The sequence below is a fragment of the Marmota marmota genome, unplaced genomic scaffold, assembly GCF_001458135.2.
Source record: "Marmota marmota marmota unplaced genomic scaffold, marMar, whole genome shotgun sequence".
NCBI lineage: Eukaryota > Metazoa > Chordata > Mammalia > Rodentia > Sciuridae > Marmota > Marmota marmota.
Genome location: NW_026000205.1, coordinates 1,115,507 through 1,133,733, shown reverse-complemented (window position 1 = coordinate 1,133,733; position 18,227 = coordinate 1,115,507). Strand labels below are relative to the sequence as shown.

Genomic DNA, 18,227 nt, shown 5'->3' with positions numbered 1-18,227 from the left:
CAGTAAAAAAAAAAAAAAAAAAAGCAGAAATAAATAACAGTTTTATCTTTAAATGTTTTGTTACATATTTGTTAAAACTGTGTGGGCATTTTCAGTCACAGCTACAAGTCTGTTGTCACACGTCAGGCTGATTCCCTACTGTTTACTTAATTTTCCCCATAATGTCTTTCAGAGTTGATGTAAAGCAGAATCTTATCAAGGCCTAAGGTTGAGTTTGAGTATTATTTCTCACATTTTACCTGAAAGAGTTGCCTATTTTATTGCCTAACATTAACTTTTGTCCTTACTATTATGAAAACTTTTCAAACTTAATAGCTTTGGAGAACAGTGTCACAAATACCAAGCACTGCCCTCCGGATTCAGTGGCCATTAGAGCACTGCTCTGTTTGTACCCCCCTTTGCTCTCAGACACACACTTGCCAAATGACTGTGAAAGTAGATTTGCAAAAGCCAGCCTACAATCCTGGCTACTGGGGAGGCTCAGGCAGGAGGATTGCCAGTTTGAGGCTGGCCTTAGCAACTTAGCAAGAACCTGTCTCAAAATAAAGAAGTACCTGGGAGCGGTGGCACACATCTGTAATCTCAGCTACTCAGGAGGCTGAGGCAGGAGGATCATGAGTTCAAAGCCAGCCTTAGCAGAAAGCAAGGCACTAAGCAACTCAGTGAGACCCTGTCTCTAAATAAAATACAAAAAAGGGCTGGGATGTGGTTCAGTAGTTGAGTGCCCTTGAGTTCAACCCCCAGTACCAAAAAAAATAAGAAAAAAAAATTTAAAAAAAATAAAGAAGGGCTGGGGATATAGCTCAGTTGGTAAAGTGCTTGCCTTGAGTGTTCAAGGCCCTGGGTTCAATTTCCAGCACCACAAAAATAAATAAATACAGAAAGAAAGAAAGAAGTGAAATGGGCTGGAGAATGTTGCGCAGTGATAGAACACTTCCCTGTACTTACTTGCCTAGCATTTGTGAGACCCTGGGTGGGTTTTTTGTTTGTTTGTTTGTTTTGATACTGGGGATTTTACTCAGGGGCACTCAATCACTGAGCCACATCCCCAGCCCTATTTTGTATTTTATTTAGAGACAGGGTCTCACTGAGTTGCTTAGTGTTTTGCCTTTGCTGAGGCTGGCTTTGAACTCGCAATCCTCCTGTCTCGGCCTCCCCAGCTGCTGGGATTACAGGACTGTGCCGCTCGCTGTGCCTGGCTACCACTTTCCTTTTACTCTTAATCCCCACCGCCACACAGACCTCTTTTGGGAGAAGCCAGGACAATTGTGTCCCTCAGTGTGTCCCACATTTTAGATTTGGCCAGTTGGCCTTTGGGTGACTTTTAGCTGTTCTGTAGATTTCCCAATAGATTTGGGGCTGATGGTTTTTGCTAGAACACCGGACAGTGATTCTGTGCACTTGATAGCACATCACATTTCAGGATATATCAGTGATTGGAGTTCCTGTGGGCTTCTGGCTGGCATCCCTCAGTCTCAGCAGAGGGGGAGCTCTGGGGGCACTGGGGCGCTTTCCCACTGTTGAACTCCTAGCGCCGGGTGGAGCACAGCCTGGGCAAGCACACCGTGGTCTTCTAGGCCAGCGGCTGAGGGCCAGTGCTTTGTGCTGGGCACGCAGATGATCCTTGGGAAGGTCTAGGGTTGGGAGTGCTTTCTTAGTCCCGGGAGAATTCTAATGAACAGCGGGCTGCACAAGGGGAAAGTAAGGCTCGCAGGGGTGGAGCCTCTTGCCCAGCGGAGTCATGGCAGAGGGGCTGAGAGCTTGAGCTCAAGTCTAGAGATGGATTCTCTGTCTCAGGGGTGCCTTCTGTCCCTTCCCCTGCTGGGCTGGAGACTTGAGAAGTGTTGAGGAAGCAAAGACCCTGGCCTGGAGCAGCAAGGATCCCCAGGCCCAGAAGCAGCCTGAGCTCTTCCCCTGAAGAGGAGAGCAGTGGCAGGGCTGCTGCCTCACTGGGAGGACCAGCTTTGTGTGGTGTGTCCCCTGTTTCCCAGAGGATGCGGCTGTGAAGGGACGGCTGGTGGAATGTCTGGAGACCGTGCTCAACAAGGCCCAGGAGCCTCCCAAGTCCAAGAAGGTGCAGCACTCCAATGCCAAGAATGCCATCCTCTTTGAGACCATCAGCCTCATCATCCACTATGACAGGTGTCCACCGAGCGGCTGAGACTGGAGGCTAGACCCCTGGGCCTAAGGGAGGAGGGCTGGGCCTGGACCCCTGGGCCTAAGGGAGGAGGGCTGGAACCTGGTAAGACAAGGATGGAGGTATCAAATGTTACCCCACAGAATTTATGCTGGGGCTCTGCCTAGGAGGCAGAATTGCTGTTGGCCTTTATTTGGACTCATCTGGGTCCCCAGGAAGGTCAGGACCAGGATGTAGGGGTGGGCAGAAGTTAAGACCTGGATCCTGGGGGAGCAGTGAGGCCTGGACTTCTGCCTCACATCCCATCTCCGTTCCTCCCCTGCCACTCCTCCCTCATGCCCTGCCTGCGATGCCAGCGAGCCCAACCTCCTGGTGCGGGCCTGCAACCAGCTGGGTCAGTTCCTGCAGCATCGAGAGACCAACCTGCGCTACCTGGCCCTGGAGAGCATGTGCACACTGGCCAGCTCCGAGTTCTCCCACGAGGCTGTCAAGACCCACATCGACACGGTCATCAATGCTCTCAAGGTTTGGCCTTGCAAAGCCCTTGACCCACCTCAGTGGCCCTTGAGTGGCCAGTGCTGTGCCCCAAGGGAGCTTAGAACCCAGCCTGACCCTGATGTCTTCCCTCAGACGGAGCGGGATGTCAGCGTTCGGCAGCGGGCAGCCGACCTCCTGTATGCCATGTGTGACCGGAGCAACGCCAAGCAGATTGTGTCAGAGATGCTGCGGTACCTGGAAACGGCTGACTATGCCATCCGCGAAGAGATTGTGAGTCTTAAGTGGACTGGAGCCTGGACTTCTGGGTCAGAGAGAAGGTCCGGGACCTGGACTCCTGGGTCTCCAGATGAGGACTGTGGTGAGCCAAGACCCAGGTGAGTCCAAAGGCTGCTCCCGCCTGGTCAACCAAAAGCCTCTCCTGCTCCCTTCCTGTGGCAGGTACTGAAGGTGGCCATCCTGGCTGAGAAGTATGCGGTGGACTACAGCTGGTACGTGGACACCATCCTCAACCTCATCCGCATTGCTGGTGACTATGTGAGTGAGGAGGTGTGGTACCGTGTGCTGCAGATTGTCACCAATCGTGATGACGTCCAGGGCTATGCCGCCAAGACTGTTTTTGAGGTCAGCATCCTTCTCTGTGACCCCCATGTCAGGACACAGATGCTGAGCAAGGACAGCTGGGCTGTGGGACCCAGGCCGCCATCCTGCTGCTGCCCCTGCACTGTGCCCCAAGCTCCATGCCTTTGCCCCTCTGGACTACCCAAGGCGCAGGACCTGTGGCTTCTTGAGCCTGATAGAGAATCCACAGAGCATGGTTGTGGGTCCCAGCATGTAGTGTCCCATCCGTGGGTCTTGGTAGTTTCCATTTCCTGTACCCACGGAAGGAGGCCCAGTGCTACCCCATTTTCCTCCCTGTGTGAGCGTGGGCCAGTCCTTAACCTCTCTGTGCCTGTCGCCCTATCTGTAGTCCCACCTGTGTTACAAAGGTTCCACCTGTTAACAGCAAGCAGGGCCTAGTCCTATGCCTGGTGCATGCAGTGCACAAAGCCACTGACCCTCTCCTTGTCTTGGCCTCCTCCCACCAGGCCCTCCAGGCCCCAGCCTGTCATGAGAATATGGTGAAGGTTGGTGGCTACATCCTCGGGGAGTTTGGGAACCTAATTGCTGGAGACCCCCGCTCCAGGTAAGGGAGCCTCAGGCTGGGGGGTGAACACCTGAGCTTCTGAGGGGTCCAGAGCTTGGGGAACCTCTAGGATAGTCTCAGGGCTGATAATGATGGGTCGCCAGGAGTTCCCCTGGCCTTTCACTCCAAGCACCTGACCCGGTAAGAGAGAACCCAAGTCCCAGGAGTCAGGGACAGGATGATGCAGTGACCGCTGCCGTGGGGAGTGTCAGCCCCTTGGGCCAGCCCATGGTCCTGGAGAGGGCTCCCGGGGGAGGCAGCTCCTGAGGGGTTTCTGCAGGGTGGTGGTGCCCAGCTGCTGCTGACCCGGCCCCTTGCTCAGCCCCCCAGTGCAGTTCTCCCTGCTCCACTCCAAGTTCCACCTGTGCAGCGTGGCCACTCGAGCCCTGCTGCTGTCCACCTACATCAAGTTCATCAACCTCTTCCCCGAGACCAAGGCCACCATCCAGGGCGTGCTGAGAGCCGGCTCCCAGCTGCGCAACGCCGACGTGGAGCTGCAGCAGCGCGCCGTGGAGTACCTCACCCTCAGCTCGGTGGCCAGCACGGATGTCCTGGTCAGCATCTGCCCACCTCCACGGGCCCTCCCTCTTCTTAGGACTGAGGGCCCCTGCCTGACCCGCCCATCCCCCCGCAGGCCACAGTGCTGGAGGAGATGCCACCCTTCCCTGAGCGCGAGTCCTCCATCCTGGCCAAGCTGAAGCGCAAGAAGGGGCCAGGGGCCGGTAGCGCTCTGGATGATGGCCGGAGGGACGCCAGCAGCAATGACATCAATGGGGGTGTGGAGCCCACCCCCAGTACCGTGGTGAGCCCCAGAGAGCGGCCCACATGCTTGGCTGGGGCTGGGTCCTGCAGTGGCCACCTCGGCTTAGCTTCACCCCCACCTCTTACAGTCCACACCTTCGCCCTCCGCCGACCTCCTGGGGCTGCGGGCAGCCCCTCCCCCAGCGGCACCCCCAGCTCCTGCAGGTGCTGGGAACCTCCTGGTGGACGTCTTCTCTGATGGCCCGACTGCCCAGCCCAGCCTGGGGCCCACCCCTGAGCAGGCCTTCCTCAGGTACTGCTGCCTCGCTCCCTTCTCCCCGCCCAGGGCTGGCCCCTCAGCTTCTGCCCCGTTTCTGCTCAGCCCCTCTCCCCACTCCTCTGTGTCCCTGATGCCTTTGCCAGCCCCATGCTACCTCCCTCTGGCCACCCTGTGTTCTCCTTTCCCATCACCATTTCTTAGTCTGCTCTTCCTTTTCTCCTTCCCTCTCCCTTTCTCTCTTTCTTGACCCTTTTGCTGCCTCTCTGGGATTGGCTGCCTGCCGCACCTGTCTTCTCTGTCTGCTCTGGGATTGGATGGCCCAGCGAGCTGGAGCCGCCTGCCCCTGAGAGCCCCATGGCTTTGCTGGCCGACCCAGCTCCAGCTGCTGAGTAAGGGGTGGACTCCGGGTGGGGGCAGACTCTGGTGGTCCCAGGGTGGGTTGGGGGACTGGACACTCTGGTCAAGAGGTTTCTGATGATCAGCAGAGGCAGGGATTGGAGGAAAGTGAAACTTGAGGCCCCCTGGTGGGGAGCAGGCATTTGCCAGGGTCCCATTTGCATTGGTGGCAGCTGCTGGTCTGATTCTAGAGTTCTCTGAGGTTCTTTGGAGAGGCTGGGCATGTGAATTCTGGGGTTCTGACCTTCTCGGGCTTGTGTCTTGTACCCTCTTCCTCCAGCCCCCCAATTTCCTTCATGTCTCACTCCTTTCCCCATCCCCAGCCCAGGTCCTGAGGACATCGGCCCTCCCATCCCCGAAGCTGATGAACTGCTGAATAAGTGAGTCCCAGGAGAGATGGGCAAGGGTGACAGGGACAAGTGGGGAGTCCAAGCCAGGCACCCTGCCATCCTAAACTCCCCACCATCCCGTCCAGGTTTGTGTGCAAGAATAACGGGGTCCTGTTTGAGAACCAGCTACTGCAGATTGGAGTCAAGTCTGAGTTCCGGCAGAACCTGGGTGTGTTCCACTGCCCTATAGGGAAAGGGTTGGTGGGAGAACTTGGCTTGGCTGGTGGTCAGGGATGAGGTCAGAACTCAGATGGAGCCCTGCCTCCCCACCCACCCCAGGTCGCATGTATCTCTTCTATGGCAACAAGACCTCAGTGCAGTTCCAAAACTTCTCGCCCACCGTTGTCCACCCGGGAGACCTCCAGACTCATATCCTCTCAGGCCTGGCTCACTAGGAAACCGAGAGACCTACGTCCAGACTTGTTTAGCCCTAGTACTGTGAGACCTTGGGCATGTGGTTACATCTCTTGAGATTTGGTGTCATCATCTGTAAGTTGGGCTTCTGGGTCTCTTCCCCCAGGGACAGATGATAATGAATGATGTGCAGGAGACGTGACTCTTGGAACCACAGCTGCCCTCATCCTTATTTTGTCCATATGAGGCCTCCCATGCCCTGATGTGGTCCTGTATCAGGCTTCATGCCTGCACTGACAGTGCCTCCTGCACTTGGGAGCCCCAGCTGGCTCTAAGTGCCCCCCCCCCGCCCCCCCGGGGACTTCTCTGTGGAACTTGGGCCGAGTCACTTTGCCTCTCCTAGCCTTCCTAACCCTTCTGCAGGGCATAGGTCCTCCTCTTCCTTCTGGAAGATCAGAGCAGTTGGAAAACTTTGGAAGCGTGTCTGGCAGTGCCAGTCTTCTCCCCCTTCTGTGAAATTAGAGGGGCTAGACCCCTAAACTTAGAGCACCTTTTCAGTTTTGTTCTTCATTCATTAATCTGGGGGCAGCTCTGTGCAGCACATGGGTTAGGGTGGGAGTGCTTGGTGGCAGGTGTGAATGACACAGTGACCACACTAACGGCCACCATCTGTGTGGAACAGACAAGTACTTGTGAAAAATTCTCTCATTGACTCCTGAGGACATTGTACACATGTCCATCTTGCAAATGAGGACAAGAGAGATTAGTTTGCCCTAAGTCACCAACTGCTGAGAGCAGGGAGTCAGCCGTGGGTCCCCACCTCCCACCCAGGCCCTAGCCAGTAATAGAGTCACAATAAAGGCCTCCAGTCCCCAGAGGCAGCTAGGTGGCTCCAAGGTTTCTGCCTAGGAGCTGGTTCTTGCCTTCAGGGCTCCTCAAAGACCAGAAATCCAGGGTTGTGCCAAGATCCCCTCAGGGCATCCCACCAGTACCCCTGGCTTCCTTGACCTTTGGGGGACACAGCTGGCTGTGCAGACCAAGCGCGTGGCCGCGCAGGTGGATGGCGGAGCGCAGGTGCAGCAAGTGCTCAACATCGAGTGTCTGCGGGACTTCCTGACGCCACCCCTGCTGTCGGTTCGCTTCCGGTGAGTTGCTTGGCACTGGCACAGCGCTCCCAGGAAGGCAGGGCTTCCAGGGTGAGGGTGCCGGGCCTGACCGAGCCCTTCCTCCCCTGCCAGGTATGGTGGCGCCCCGCAGTCCCTCACCCTAAAGCTCCCAGTGACCATCAACAAGTTCTTCCAGCCCACGGAGATGGCGGCCCAGGACTTCTTCCAGCGTTGGAAGCAGCTGAGCCTGTGAGCAGCGGGGGCGGGGCGGCTGGGCCGTAGCTGGGGGCGCATCAGGGTGCCAGGTCCCTGACTCTGCCTCCCCCGCCTCCCAGCCCGCTGCAGGAAGCGCAGAAAATCTTCAAAGCCAACCACCCCATGGACGCCGAAGTTACCAAGGCCAAGGTGAGGCTGGGGGCGCGCCTTTGAAGTGACTGCTTGACTTCCCTGAGCCTGTTCTGCCACCTGTACAGTGGGATCATTTCCCTTAAACAAGGATTTTGGAGACAGGGCTGTTGTCGGGAGCTTGCAGAGCTCTTGCACTGACAGCCTCTCCCCCACACAGCTTCTGGGGTTTGGTTCAGCTCTCCTGGACAATGTGGACCCCAACCCCGAGAACTTCGTGGGAGCTGGAATCATCCAGACGAAAGCCCTGCAGGTGGGCTGTCTGCTGCGGCTGGAGCCCAATGCGCAGGCTCAGGTGCGTTTTGCTGAGGGAGGCCTGAGGCCAGGGCTGACTCCTAGGCTGACTTGTACCCTCAGTCTGGGTGCATCTTGCACCCCAGTCTCCTTGGCCTTGCTGTTTTAATCCCATCCCCCTCTTTGACACGGCCTGTGTCCCTGCTTCCTCCATCTTACTCCACACTCTGCTCTTCCTTACCCAATTTCTGCCTCTCCATGTCTTCCCCACCTTTCTTGTTCCTTTATCCTTCCCTCATTTCTCATCTTCCCTATGTCACCCTCTCTTGGGCTCTCTCCCCTCTTGCTTGGCTTCTGTTTCCTCTGAGTCCTTCCCCAATGTCCCCATCCAGATGTATCGGCTGACCCTGCGCACCAGCAAGGAGCCCGTCTCCCGCCACCTGTGTGAGCTGCTGGCCCAGCAGTTTTGAGCCCTGGACCCCGCCCGGGGGATGTGGCCATCACCAGGCAGCCCTAGAACTGAGGCAGCTGTGGTGGGTGGGGCAGTGAGGGGACCTCCACTGGCGACAGGGAAGACCCCAGGGGTAGGGGGATGCCTGGGACCTTCCTCCGGCCTTTTGTATTTTTATTTTTGTTCATCTGCTGCTGTTTACATTCTGGGGGGGCAAGGGGGAGCCCCTCCCTCCCTTCCCCCCCAAGCACAGAGGGGAGAGGGGCCAGGGAAGTGGGCGCCTCCTCCCCTCCCACCCTTCCCCACCGTCGCCCCTCCAACCTCTCCCCATCCAGGGGCTGTGTATTATTGTGAGCGAATAAACAGAGAGACGCTAACAGCCCCGCGTCTTTGCTGGCTGTCTGTCCTGGGTGGTTCAAAGGAGCGGGCTGAGGGTGTGCAGTGTGTGGGTGGCCAGGCTTCGAAGCCCATGGGTGGGGCTCTGAGGAGCCAGCAGCAGCAGCAGCAGCCGCAGCCCCAGCTGCAGAGCTATCAGTCGCAACCCTGTGCCTAGCTCCTCGGGCCCCAACACAAGGTAGCAGGCTCGAGGCAACTGGGCCCGGCTGACATCATCCTCCACCTTTTCCAGTGGCTCTGGGGAAGGACAGGGAGAGCTGAGGCAACCAGTGGGACTCAGCAAGGTTGCTAACATTGAAAGCCACTCCCCACCCTAGGCCCAGGTTTGGAGTCTGCGTGGACTCCCCGGCGCAGGCTTTGGGGCCTCCTTCCAGAGCAGGCCTTCCAGTTCAGCTGGCTGTCCTTAACCTGAAGAGGGCCAGTGGCTTCCTCCCTCCACTCACGCTCTTCCCGCCCAGCCTTGGTCCTTGTTTTCCCGGGAATCCTGTGTGTGGCACTAGGCAGTCCTCTTGGTAACACAAATAGCAACATGAAGGTGATACCACAAGCTAGACAGTAGGTTGTGACACCCAAGCTGGAGCTTCATGGAGCAGCTGATGGGGGAGATGTCGCTGTAGAGCTCAGAAGGGGTCTAGCCTCAGATGACCCTGCACAGATGTGCTAAGTTAATTGGGTCTTCACAGGGCTACGCTATCATCATCTGGTCCCTTCCTTCTCTGGAGCCTCATGGATTCTATGACTACCTTTTCTTTCTAACCCGAGTCTGCAGACGCCTCACTCCCCACACTGGGCAAAGCTGTGCTTTTAGCTGTAGTGTGGAGTGTCCAGAGGCTGTGGATAGGGGAGCCTGACCACTAGGGTCTGAATCATGGCTTGGCCCCTTACCAGCCGAGCTTCAACCTCCTGCCTTCAATATGGGAACAATGACAGAACAGGGTGACCCTCACCTAGAGTGGGTCCTTACATTTAAAAATATGACTAGAGAAAAGGCCTTGTGGTAATTATTATCAACTAGTAGGATTAGCCAAGAAAGTCTGAAGCCAGGGAGGCTCCACACCCTCCCTTCTGCCTGTGTCAATGCTCTGCTCAAGGGGAACCGTGGCCAGGGCGGGCTGAGTTTTCCTTGGTCTCTCCAGTGTCCCCTAGCATTGCCTCTCACCTGGTGGGAAATGTGTGCTCGTGACTAAGGCGTAGAAATGGCGGAGGAGGCGCCTGCGCTGTTCTGGAGAAGGTCCTGAAGGGTTGAAGAGCCGGTGATGGGGGGCCCCTCCCGGGCCCACCGCCCTCCCCATCAGCCCTCTTCCTCGGTCACCTTTATCCCCCAAAGGCTCCACGGTAAAGAGGCAACGTTTCAGTTCCAGGTGGAGGAGCAGCAGTCTGGGGGAAAGGAGATGTCAGGGCCAGAAGAGAGGGAATGAGGACCGCCACCCCACTCCCTGCCAAGCCCTACCCGAGGATGTCCTTGTGCAGGGGGAAGCCGTCGGGCAGCCCTCGGGGGCCCAGCGGCAGGCAGGCCCGCAGCGGGTCCAACACTGGCTGCCACCAGCGCTCCAGAAGCTGCAGGGGGTGTGGTCAGGTGGGGGCGACAGAGGAAGAAAGGAGCGCAGGACGACCCTGAGGGGCGAGGCAGGGACCAGGGAAAGGGGGCGTGGGAAAGCTAGGGCAAAAATGATTGGTGCGCACTGGGAAGAGGGCGGGCCCGGAGGGAAGAAGCCGCTGGAGGGGCGCAGGTAGAGGGTGTCACCAGGTGGGGAGCCGAGCCGCAAGGGCCTGATTCACCTGAGGATCCAACTGGCTGAGGGGCGGGCGCGGACCGCAGAGCAGACACAGCTCCAAACCCGGTAGCAACGTCAGGGTCAGGAGCCGATGCGGGACCTGAAGCAGGAGATAGGGTGAGGGCTCTAGGGGCCACCCCGGCGCACTTGCCCCAGGGCACAGATCCTGCTGTCCTGCCTACTCACCGTGGGACTCCCGTGGGGCAGGTACACCGGGTAGTCCCGAGCGGCCTGTGGTGGCAGGGATCCCACCAACCAGGGGAGCAGCACGGCCTCCGGTGTCCCCAGCCGCCACCATCCCTCTGTCGCTGACACCACCCGGCCTGACACTATCAGACTGACAAAGCCTGTTCCCATGGCTTCAGCGAACCCAGAGAGAGCTTCCTGGGAAGGGAGGCAGACTGGAAGTCAGGAGACAAGAGCAGGGGCAGCAATGACCCCTGAAGTGCAAGGAGGGGAAGGAGACCCCCAAACACTGTTCAGAGACTGCTGAGTGGCCAAGCTTATGTCTCACCCTCTCTGAGCCCGAGTTCCTTCACCTTTCTGTGCAGTCACAATCCACAGCTCACACTGTGAGGCTTGGTTAAGCTGACCAGCCTGACCTGTGCATGCTGAGGCTGATGCTTTTAACAGCAGCAGCTAACATCTGATGATTCCTATTATGGGCCAAGTAGACACAATCGATGAACTACTGAAGCTCAGAGAGGTCAAGTCACCAGAGGAAAGTGGTGGCCACACCAGGTAAATGAACAAAAGCAGTATTTTGGGAAAGGTAGATGGAAATTCACCAAGTGAAGGAAGAGCATGTTCCAAGGTTAGGAAGCTGGAAAGTTGTTGGATTTTGTGGGGCTAGAGAGACAGGTGGGAAGGTAGTTTGTGGATTTTGCAACAGCTTGGCAAAATTCTACAAGCCCTAAAAACCAGGCTGAAGGGCTGGCAGCTTGTCCCGAGGGAAGTGGAAGCCATGGAGGAGCTGTGGGCAGGGAAGGGGCAGAGCTGATTCTCAGTGCATAAAGATTCTTCTGGAGCCAAGCAGGGGCTGGACTGGGGGTCAGAAATATAGGAGTTTGGACAATGGTCCAGGGAAAGAGGATGAAACTGAACCAGAGCCACAGGGACAGATTTAGGAGTTTCTATGCCTTGCCAATACCTGCAGGAGAGGCCCCTCTGGAGGAATCACGCAGTCTACACACTGGGTCAGGTCTCCGATGAGTTCTGGGTCCCCCAAGAAGCTGTCAATGAGGTGATAACTGGCCTGGCAGAGGGAGAAGGGAGAAACTGGACCCAAGTGGGTCCCAGATCTGCTACTTCCTCCAGAGAAAAACTGGCAATGCTGGGCCTAGCTCCAAGGTCAGATAACCAAGTTGCCCCCAAAACGATGGGGTCTTGCTGCTCCAGAGGCTGCTGGAGTGTAGTCCCCAAATGGCAGGAAGGACATAGGCAACTTAGCTTCCCATCCTGTCCTATAGCCTCACCCTCAACTCCTTCTTCAGCCTCTCTACATTGCGGATGTTGGTCAGTTCTTCAAGTCCCACAAAAAGAACCTAGAAGAACCACACAGGAGAGCAGGAAATCCTTGACAACAGTCCTACTAGAGGAGACAGTACCTGAACTCCCCAGTCTGAGAGACAACTGGTACTGAAGACCAGAATTCCTGGGTTCTGGGGAAGGAGGAAGTTGGGAGCTTGGACTTCGAGGTCTGAGGGAGAAGGATGCTAAGAGCTCAAAGCTCTGGGTTTAGAAGAGAACTGGGGATTCTCACCATGGCCCCGAATACCATCTGGAGTAGTCTCTCAAGCTTCAGCTCCGAGGTGCCTTCCTCAGATGACAGAACAATGAGGGTGATGCTGTGGGAACCGAAGATGAGAAGGGAAAATGAGTCCAGGCCTGGGAAACAGGACAACAGGTATAGTAGAGTCTGATCCTTGATCCTAGAATATTAGTTACATCCTCCCTCAGCCAGTCAGGTATCCAAGAGTAACTAGATTGTCAAAGATCCCACAGCCAGAGGAACAGCCGCAAGGCCTCTGGGGTCTTCTTCAACATGGGCTGTCATCACCCAGGCCCGTACCCACCCCAAGCTCCCTCCTAAGACCTGTCATGGAAGCTTTTCCACACCACGGTTGTGTCCTTGGTCCTTGCAGAGCTCAGCTGTACCTCCAAATTCTGCCCGAACATATGGACTCCATTGAGGGAGCCAATGACAGAGAACGGGAGCTGGGGAGGAGTTGGAGGCATTAGACAAGAGCACCCCACGCCTCCTCCTAGATACCCAAGTGTCTGTGCTCCCGAGCCCCTCCCTTTCCATATCTCCCGGTAGCCCCTCCTCCAGGAGCCAGGCTTATTGTCCCCCTTGGATTTCTGAACTCAGACCGGAAGTTTCCCCAAACCCTTCTCCCTTGAAGATTTGGAGTCTAAAGCACCCTCACCCCCTTCTATTTAAATCCAGGTCAAGGTCCCACCTGCTGACGGGAGGGGGCGCCGCCGCGGCTGCTCCTGCAGAACAGGGGGACCCCGCTGGAGGCCGCGAGGCACAGCAGATGCACGGAGCCGCCGGTCCCCTCCTCTCCCATTTGGACCCACCCCCCGCCGCGGCGTGGCGCGCGATTATCCGCTGGGGCCCCCAGTGCCGGTCTGGGAGCTTGGTGGTAATCACACTAAGTCGGCCTGCCGTCCGGAGCCGCCAGAGGGCGAGATGGGAAGCTAATCGGTAGACGACTGAACTCCCGCCTTCCATCCAACTCAGCTCCTCTTCCGCCCCAGCCGGAAGTCACATTACCCCCAACAAAGATGACAGCTAATTGTATGGCAAAGTTTTGTACTTTCTTCCTGACGCGGTTGTTCACTTATGTAACGAGAAGAATAAAGTGGATTTCGTGAAGATGGCGATAGTGCCAAAGTGTTTCCTAGCAACTATCCTACGGGCTCTAATAACTTATATTCTAATTAAAACAAAACTTGCCCCGATCAAAGATGGCGACAGTGGTAAGGTGTTGCCTAGCAACCACATTCCCTCTGGATTTCCATTTCGTGGTGATAAACATTGTGCCCCACTTAAAGATGGCGACCGTGCAAGCTGTTGCCTAGTAACCACCATTCACTCTAATTTCCATTGTGAAAGGAAAAACAGCCGAGCCCGGCTCAAAGATGGCTGCTTGTCCAAGTCCCAGCACCCTCCTTCGGGCAACATCGAGAAAAAACCCCCACACACTTTTGAAAGTGGTTTGGTCCGGGAAGCGTTGCCTAGTAACCACCGAAGGAGATAGTTGTTTTTGTTAATAGAAAAAGGGAATTCTTTATTCTCCCGAATCATCAAAATTATATTACTTTCATAACAAATTTATACATGGCAGTGTACAATGTAAAATGAGAAAATACTACTCAAATTCTTTCTCTAAAATAAACAACAAAAAATGTACAGAATGCATACATGTTTCCACAAATGTGATCATTATACCAACATTTTCATGTCTTTTCTTTTCAAAAAGTATGTGTGCTTCATGTTTTTTGTCTTAAAATCAATTTTATGGATGTAAAAAATTGATTTGAACAATCCTCTATTGACACATATTAGATTCTTTCCTGTGTGTGTTCAAAGTGATATATTAAATCTCCATTGATTTAGCAGTTTCTTCTTCTCTCTTTTTTTTTTTTTGTGGTGTTGGGGATTAGAACCTAGGGCCTTCTGCATGCGAAGCAAGCACTCTAACAACTGAGTTATATCCCCAGCACCAGTTTGTTTCTTTCTTTGTGGTAATAGTTACCTTTATTTATGCAAGCATATTGAAAACATACAATAAATTTTAAATAATTTGTTTCTTTTCTTTTTATGGTATTGGCAATTGAACTCAGGGATAATCAACACTGAGCTACATCCCCAGCTCTTTTTATTTTTTATTTTGAGATAGGGTCTCACTAAATTGCTGAGGGTCTTGCAAAATTGCTGACACTGGCCTTGAACTGGTGATCCTCCTGCCTCCATCTCCGGAGTGACTGGGATTACAGGAAAGCACCAATAGGCAACATTTGTTTCTTTACAAATGTTTTGTTTTCATTCTGGATTTGATTTTTAATAAGGAATAAAATGTTAAGATCTTTATCCTGCACATTAAATTGCAACAAACTTCTACAAGAAATAGTTTGCTAAATAAAATGTTTCCTTCCAGGCTGGGGCTGTGGCTCAGGGGTAGAGTGCTTGCCTAGCACATGGGAATCCCTGGGTTCAATCCTCAGCACCACATAAAAATAAATAAATAAATAAATAAATAAAGGTATTGTGTCCAACTACCAACTACAGCTATAAATAAATAAATAAAATATTTCTTTCCATAGGCCCAATTTTGTTTCCTTTTTATTTTTTTTTTAAATATTTAAAAATTACTTTTATTTTATTTATTTATTTTTATGTGGCACTAAGGATAGAGCCCAGTGGGACTGAGTTATAGTCCCAGCCATTATTTTTAATTTTGAGGCAGGGTCTCACAAAGTTGCCAAGGCTGGCCTCAAACTTGCAATCCTCCTGCCTCAGCCTTCTGAGTTGCTGGAATTACAAGTGTGCACCACCATGCCTTGCCTGTTTTTAAAATTTTAAAGCTATTTTCACTTCCTAATTTTACATTTTTAGTAATACAGATGTGTGTGTGTATGTGTGTTTGTATGTGTGTATTTTTTTTCTATACTGGACATTGAACCTAGGGCCACATATGTGCAAGGCAAGCACCCTACCATTGAGCTGCATCCCCAGCCCAATATGTATTTTTTTGTTTTGTTTGTTTGATTTGGTAAGGGGGGATTGAACTCAGGCACACTCAACCACTGAACCACATCTCCAGCCTTATTTTGTATTTTATTTAGAGACAGGGTCTCACTGAGTTGCTTAGTGCCTTACTAAATTGCAGAAGCTGGCTTTGAACTTGTGATCCTCATGCCTCAGTTTCCTGAGCCTCTGGGATTACAGGCCTGCACCACCTAGCCTGGCTTTTGTTTTGTTTTGAGATGGAATTTCACACTTGAGATGTTCATGCCTCAGCCTCTGGAATAATTGGGACTATATGGGTGGGTCCCTGCATCTGACTTCTTGATATTTTCTTGCTGTTGGCTGAGTTTTGCGATTGTGTCTTCAGTAAGCTGCTTCTAAAATGGATCGCAGTGATGTCCACCCTCTGGTATTCACTCCCTCTCCTCTTTTCTTGTTTGTGAACAGATTTTTAATAAATGTAATCTATTTTTCATAAATGGGATATGGTAAAAGTGATGGGAGGTCACTTCTGAGAGTGGTTATAAAGTCACCTTCTGTCTGGCTTGAATGCACTCTCCTTTGCTGTTATGCAGCAAGCTGCTGGGTTGTGACCAGCTTAGTCAAGACTCAGAATCAAGGTTGGCCTCTGGCCAATAGCCTGTGAACTGAATCCTGCCAACAACTGTGTGAGTGAATGTGGTTTGTTCTGTCTGATCATAGGGATGATTGCAACCCTGGCCACCATTTCAGCTACAGCCTGGAAGAACCCCTGAAGCACAGGACCCAGATAAGCCATGGCTGGACATCTGGTCTACAGAAACCTTGAAACAATATTATTGTATTGCACATTGAGCTTGGGAGTAATCTGCTACATGGCACAAGATAATTAAGACAATTTCCCCTGCCACTTTTGCACAATGTGAACCTAAGATTTCCAGCACTTTGGAATCTTTTTTTGCAGCTCTTAGCATTATAAGCTCTTAGCTCACCCAGAGCCTGGAGGCTGAGGCAGGAGGATCACAAATTCAAGGCCAGCTTCAGCAATTTAGTGAGGGCTGGGAAAGTGGCTCAGTGGCAAAGTTCCCCTGGGTTTACTTCCCAGAAAAGCAGGTTGTGTTAAGGGAGAAAACTTGGTGTGTGTGTGGGGAAAGGGGGGGCGGGTCAGGTCCATTCCTATTGTATTACTTGGGGGGGGGCGTGTCTAGCTCCATTGACTTTGGTTTCTGTGGTCTCTTATTAATAGTCCTCATTTTAATTTTAATTTTATCTTATTTTTGGCTAATTTGGATACTAATTCAAGTAAAACAATTATAAAAAGACTAATAGATGTGGAAAATGAAAAATCCCCCAAGATAATGTGGCCTGAGAAAAGAAAGTGAAAAAGAACACTGTGAACAAATGTTTTCCTGGTGCTAGTTGCAGGCAGGAAGGAGGTGTCTCATCACACCTAAAGTGATAGCCTCTGAGGGGCATTGACCTTCCTCAGAGTCAATCCTCTCCAGATGCTGAACACAAACCCCTGACCCAAGAGCTCAAATTCCTAAACGCTCAAACTGACCCCTTCATGATTGGTAGGACAAACCCCAAACTCCTGGGTGACCAAGAAAACTGAAATGACCATCTCTCAGGATAACCTACTTAAGCCCAGTCCCTTCCTTTGTTCAGTGGCTCATTTTCCACCAGGAAAGTGGGTCCATTCCCATAGATGTAGTCCCCTTCCTGAATAAAAGCTGAAATGATCTGTGAAGTTTGCATTCAGCGGGTCTCTTTTTTCTAACAAAGATATTTTGAGATAATTGGGAACAAATGATTATGAACTTAGCCTTAGATGATACTAAGAAATAATTTTGTTACAGTGCTGTGGGCAACAGACTGGTTGAGAAGCAGCACTTGGAGAGAAGAACTCCAAACTTTATTTTATGTTGGTGGGCCCAGAGGAAAACAAACTAAATCCGCACCACGTTTCAAACAATACTTAACCGCTATTTGGTGCTCTATAATTTCTAGTCTGCATGACAGAAGGCCTTCCCTGGGGGTTTCTATTGGGAAGCCTGTTTACAAAACAAAAAGCAGTAAGAGAAACTCACTTTTTTTCACAGGCACCTGATAAATCTCTCAGGAGCCACAAGACAGGGCTGTTTACATTTCAAAAAGGAGTAGGAAGACTCCTAGAGATAGTTATTTACAATCCAAAAGGTGGGGACCCAAAGTTAATTAGGTTTCTCAAGGTAAAGTTCTTGTAATTTAATTTAATTTTTTTAAAGACTGTTTAAAGAGAGAGAAAGAGAATTTTTTAGTTTTCTGCGGATACAACATCTTTGTTTGTATGCTGAGGATCGAACCCTGACCGCATGCATGCCAGGCGAGCACGCTACTGCTTGAGCCACATCCCTAGCCCCTTGTAATTTAATTTTACAACTGGTCTGGTTTTGCCATCTTAATGGGTGATAATGGCACAGTGGTTACATAAGAAAGTGTCCTTGAATTCTGAAAGACGCCTGACAACCATGTGGAGGTAAAATTACATGATTTTAGGAATTTTCTTTAAAAGGTTTCTGCAAAGAAAACGAAAGACAAAAGGGATTATGGATAAAATAAATGGGAGAAGTGGTGATACAGCTTTGATATCAAAATACTTTGATGCTGAATAAGGACATTGATGGTGGGCTGGGGTTGTGGCTCAGTGGAGGAGCGCTTGCCTAGCATGTGCGGGGCCCTGAGTTCAATCCTCAGCACCACATAAAAATAAATAAATAAAAATAAAGGTATTGTGTCCAACTGCAACTAAAAATTAAAAAAAAAAAAAGAATATCAATGGTCAGTCTTATTCAAACACAGGCCTCCCACGCAGAGGCTAGCCTGTAGACATATTCAGGAGCACCAACCAGGCCTGTTTCAGAAGCCCTGGAAAACTAAAACTGGGGGTGAAACTGGATGGAAGTTACCGAAGGCAATAGCCTGAATACCTTTTCAGTTCCTATTTTACATACATTTGCACCATGCCCTAAGCAGAATCCTATGCCAACTCCTAAGTTGGCACACCAAAATGGGTTTTTCTGCTATCCAGTCCCCTCCTGCACCAGCTTGGCAGGCATTCTATCTCTTCTAAGTAAATAAATCCTGCTCTGTTTACTCTTCCGTTCC

General features: G+C 52.2%; 2 protein-coding genes across 9 annotated transcripts in view; one reads left to right on the top strand and one right to left on the bottom strand.

Annotated features, from left to right (window-relative positions):
* The window catches only part of Ap2a1 (adaptor related protein complex 2 subunit alpha 1), a 28,702-nt gene extending 20,149 nt beyond the window's left edge, over nt 1-8,553 (top strand). Inside the window, exons 8-24 of one of the 2 annotated variants that reach the window (XM_015496513.2) lie at nt 1,992-2,142; nt 2,494-2,662; nt 2,768-2,905; nt 3,074-3,256; nt 3,721-3,818; nt 4,141-4,372; nt 4,453-4,620; nt 4,709-4,872; nt 5,163-5,228; nt 5,559-5,615; nt 5,711-5,793; nt 5,904-5,993; nt 7,000-7,123; nt 7,217-7,333; nt 7,420-7,489; nt 7,650-7,784; nt 8,116-8,553. In XM_015496513.2, coding sequence (XP_015351999.1) covers nt 1,992-2,142; nt 2,494-2,662; nt 2,768-2,905; nt 3,074-3,256; nt 3,721-3,818; nt 4,141-4,372; nt 4,453-4,620; nt 4,709-4,872; nt 5,163-5,228; nt 5,559-5,615; nt 5,711-5,793; nt 5,904-5,993; nt 7,000-7,123; nt 7,217-7,333; nt 7,420-7,489; nt 7,650-7,784; nt 8,116-8,193 — 2,123 coding nt within the window. In that variant the 3' untranslated portion in view covers nt 8,194-8,553. The remainder of the gene's footprint in view (nt 1-1,991; nt 2,143-2,493; nt 2,663-2,767; nt 2,906-3,073; nt 3,257-3,720; nt 3,819-4,140; nt 4,373-4,452; nt 4,621-4,708; nt 4,873-5,162; nt 5,229-5,558; nt 5,616-5,710; nt 5,794-5,903; nt 5,994-6,999; nt 7,124-7,216; nt 7,334-7,419; nt 7,490-7,649; nt 7,785-8,115) is intronic. The other variant, XM_015496514.2, reaches the window with a different exon arrangement.
* On the bottom strand, nt 8,324-13,203 carry Fuz (fuzzy planar cell polarity protein). 7 transcript variants are annotated; one of them, XM_015496516.2, is made up of 11 exons: nt 12,808-13,038; nt 12,441-12,562; nt 12,108-12,192; nt 11,821-11,889; nt 11,496-11,600; nt 10,532-10,729; nt 10,350-10,445; nt 10,021-10,127; nt 9,883-9,947; nt 9,730-9,804; nt 8,324-8,807 (listed from the first exon to the last, which is right to left on the bottom strand). In XM_015496516.2, the coding sequence occupies exons 1-11, from the start codon at nt 12,916-12,918 to the stop codon at nt 8,590-8,592; spliced, it is 1,251 nt and encodes a 416-aa protein (XP_015352002.1). In that variant the 5' UTR covers nt 12,919-13,038; the 3' UTR covers nt 8,324-8,589. The 7 variants fall into 7 exon arrangements, with proteins under 7 accessions (XP_015352002.1, XP_015352001.1, XP_048646465.1 ...); XM_015496515.2 differs by lacking the exon at nt 12,441-12,562 and having other exon boundaries at nt 12,808-13,185; XM_048790508.1 differs by lacking the exon at nt 10,532-10,729.
* Nucleotides 13,204-18,227: the final 5,024 nt, after the last annotated feature.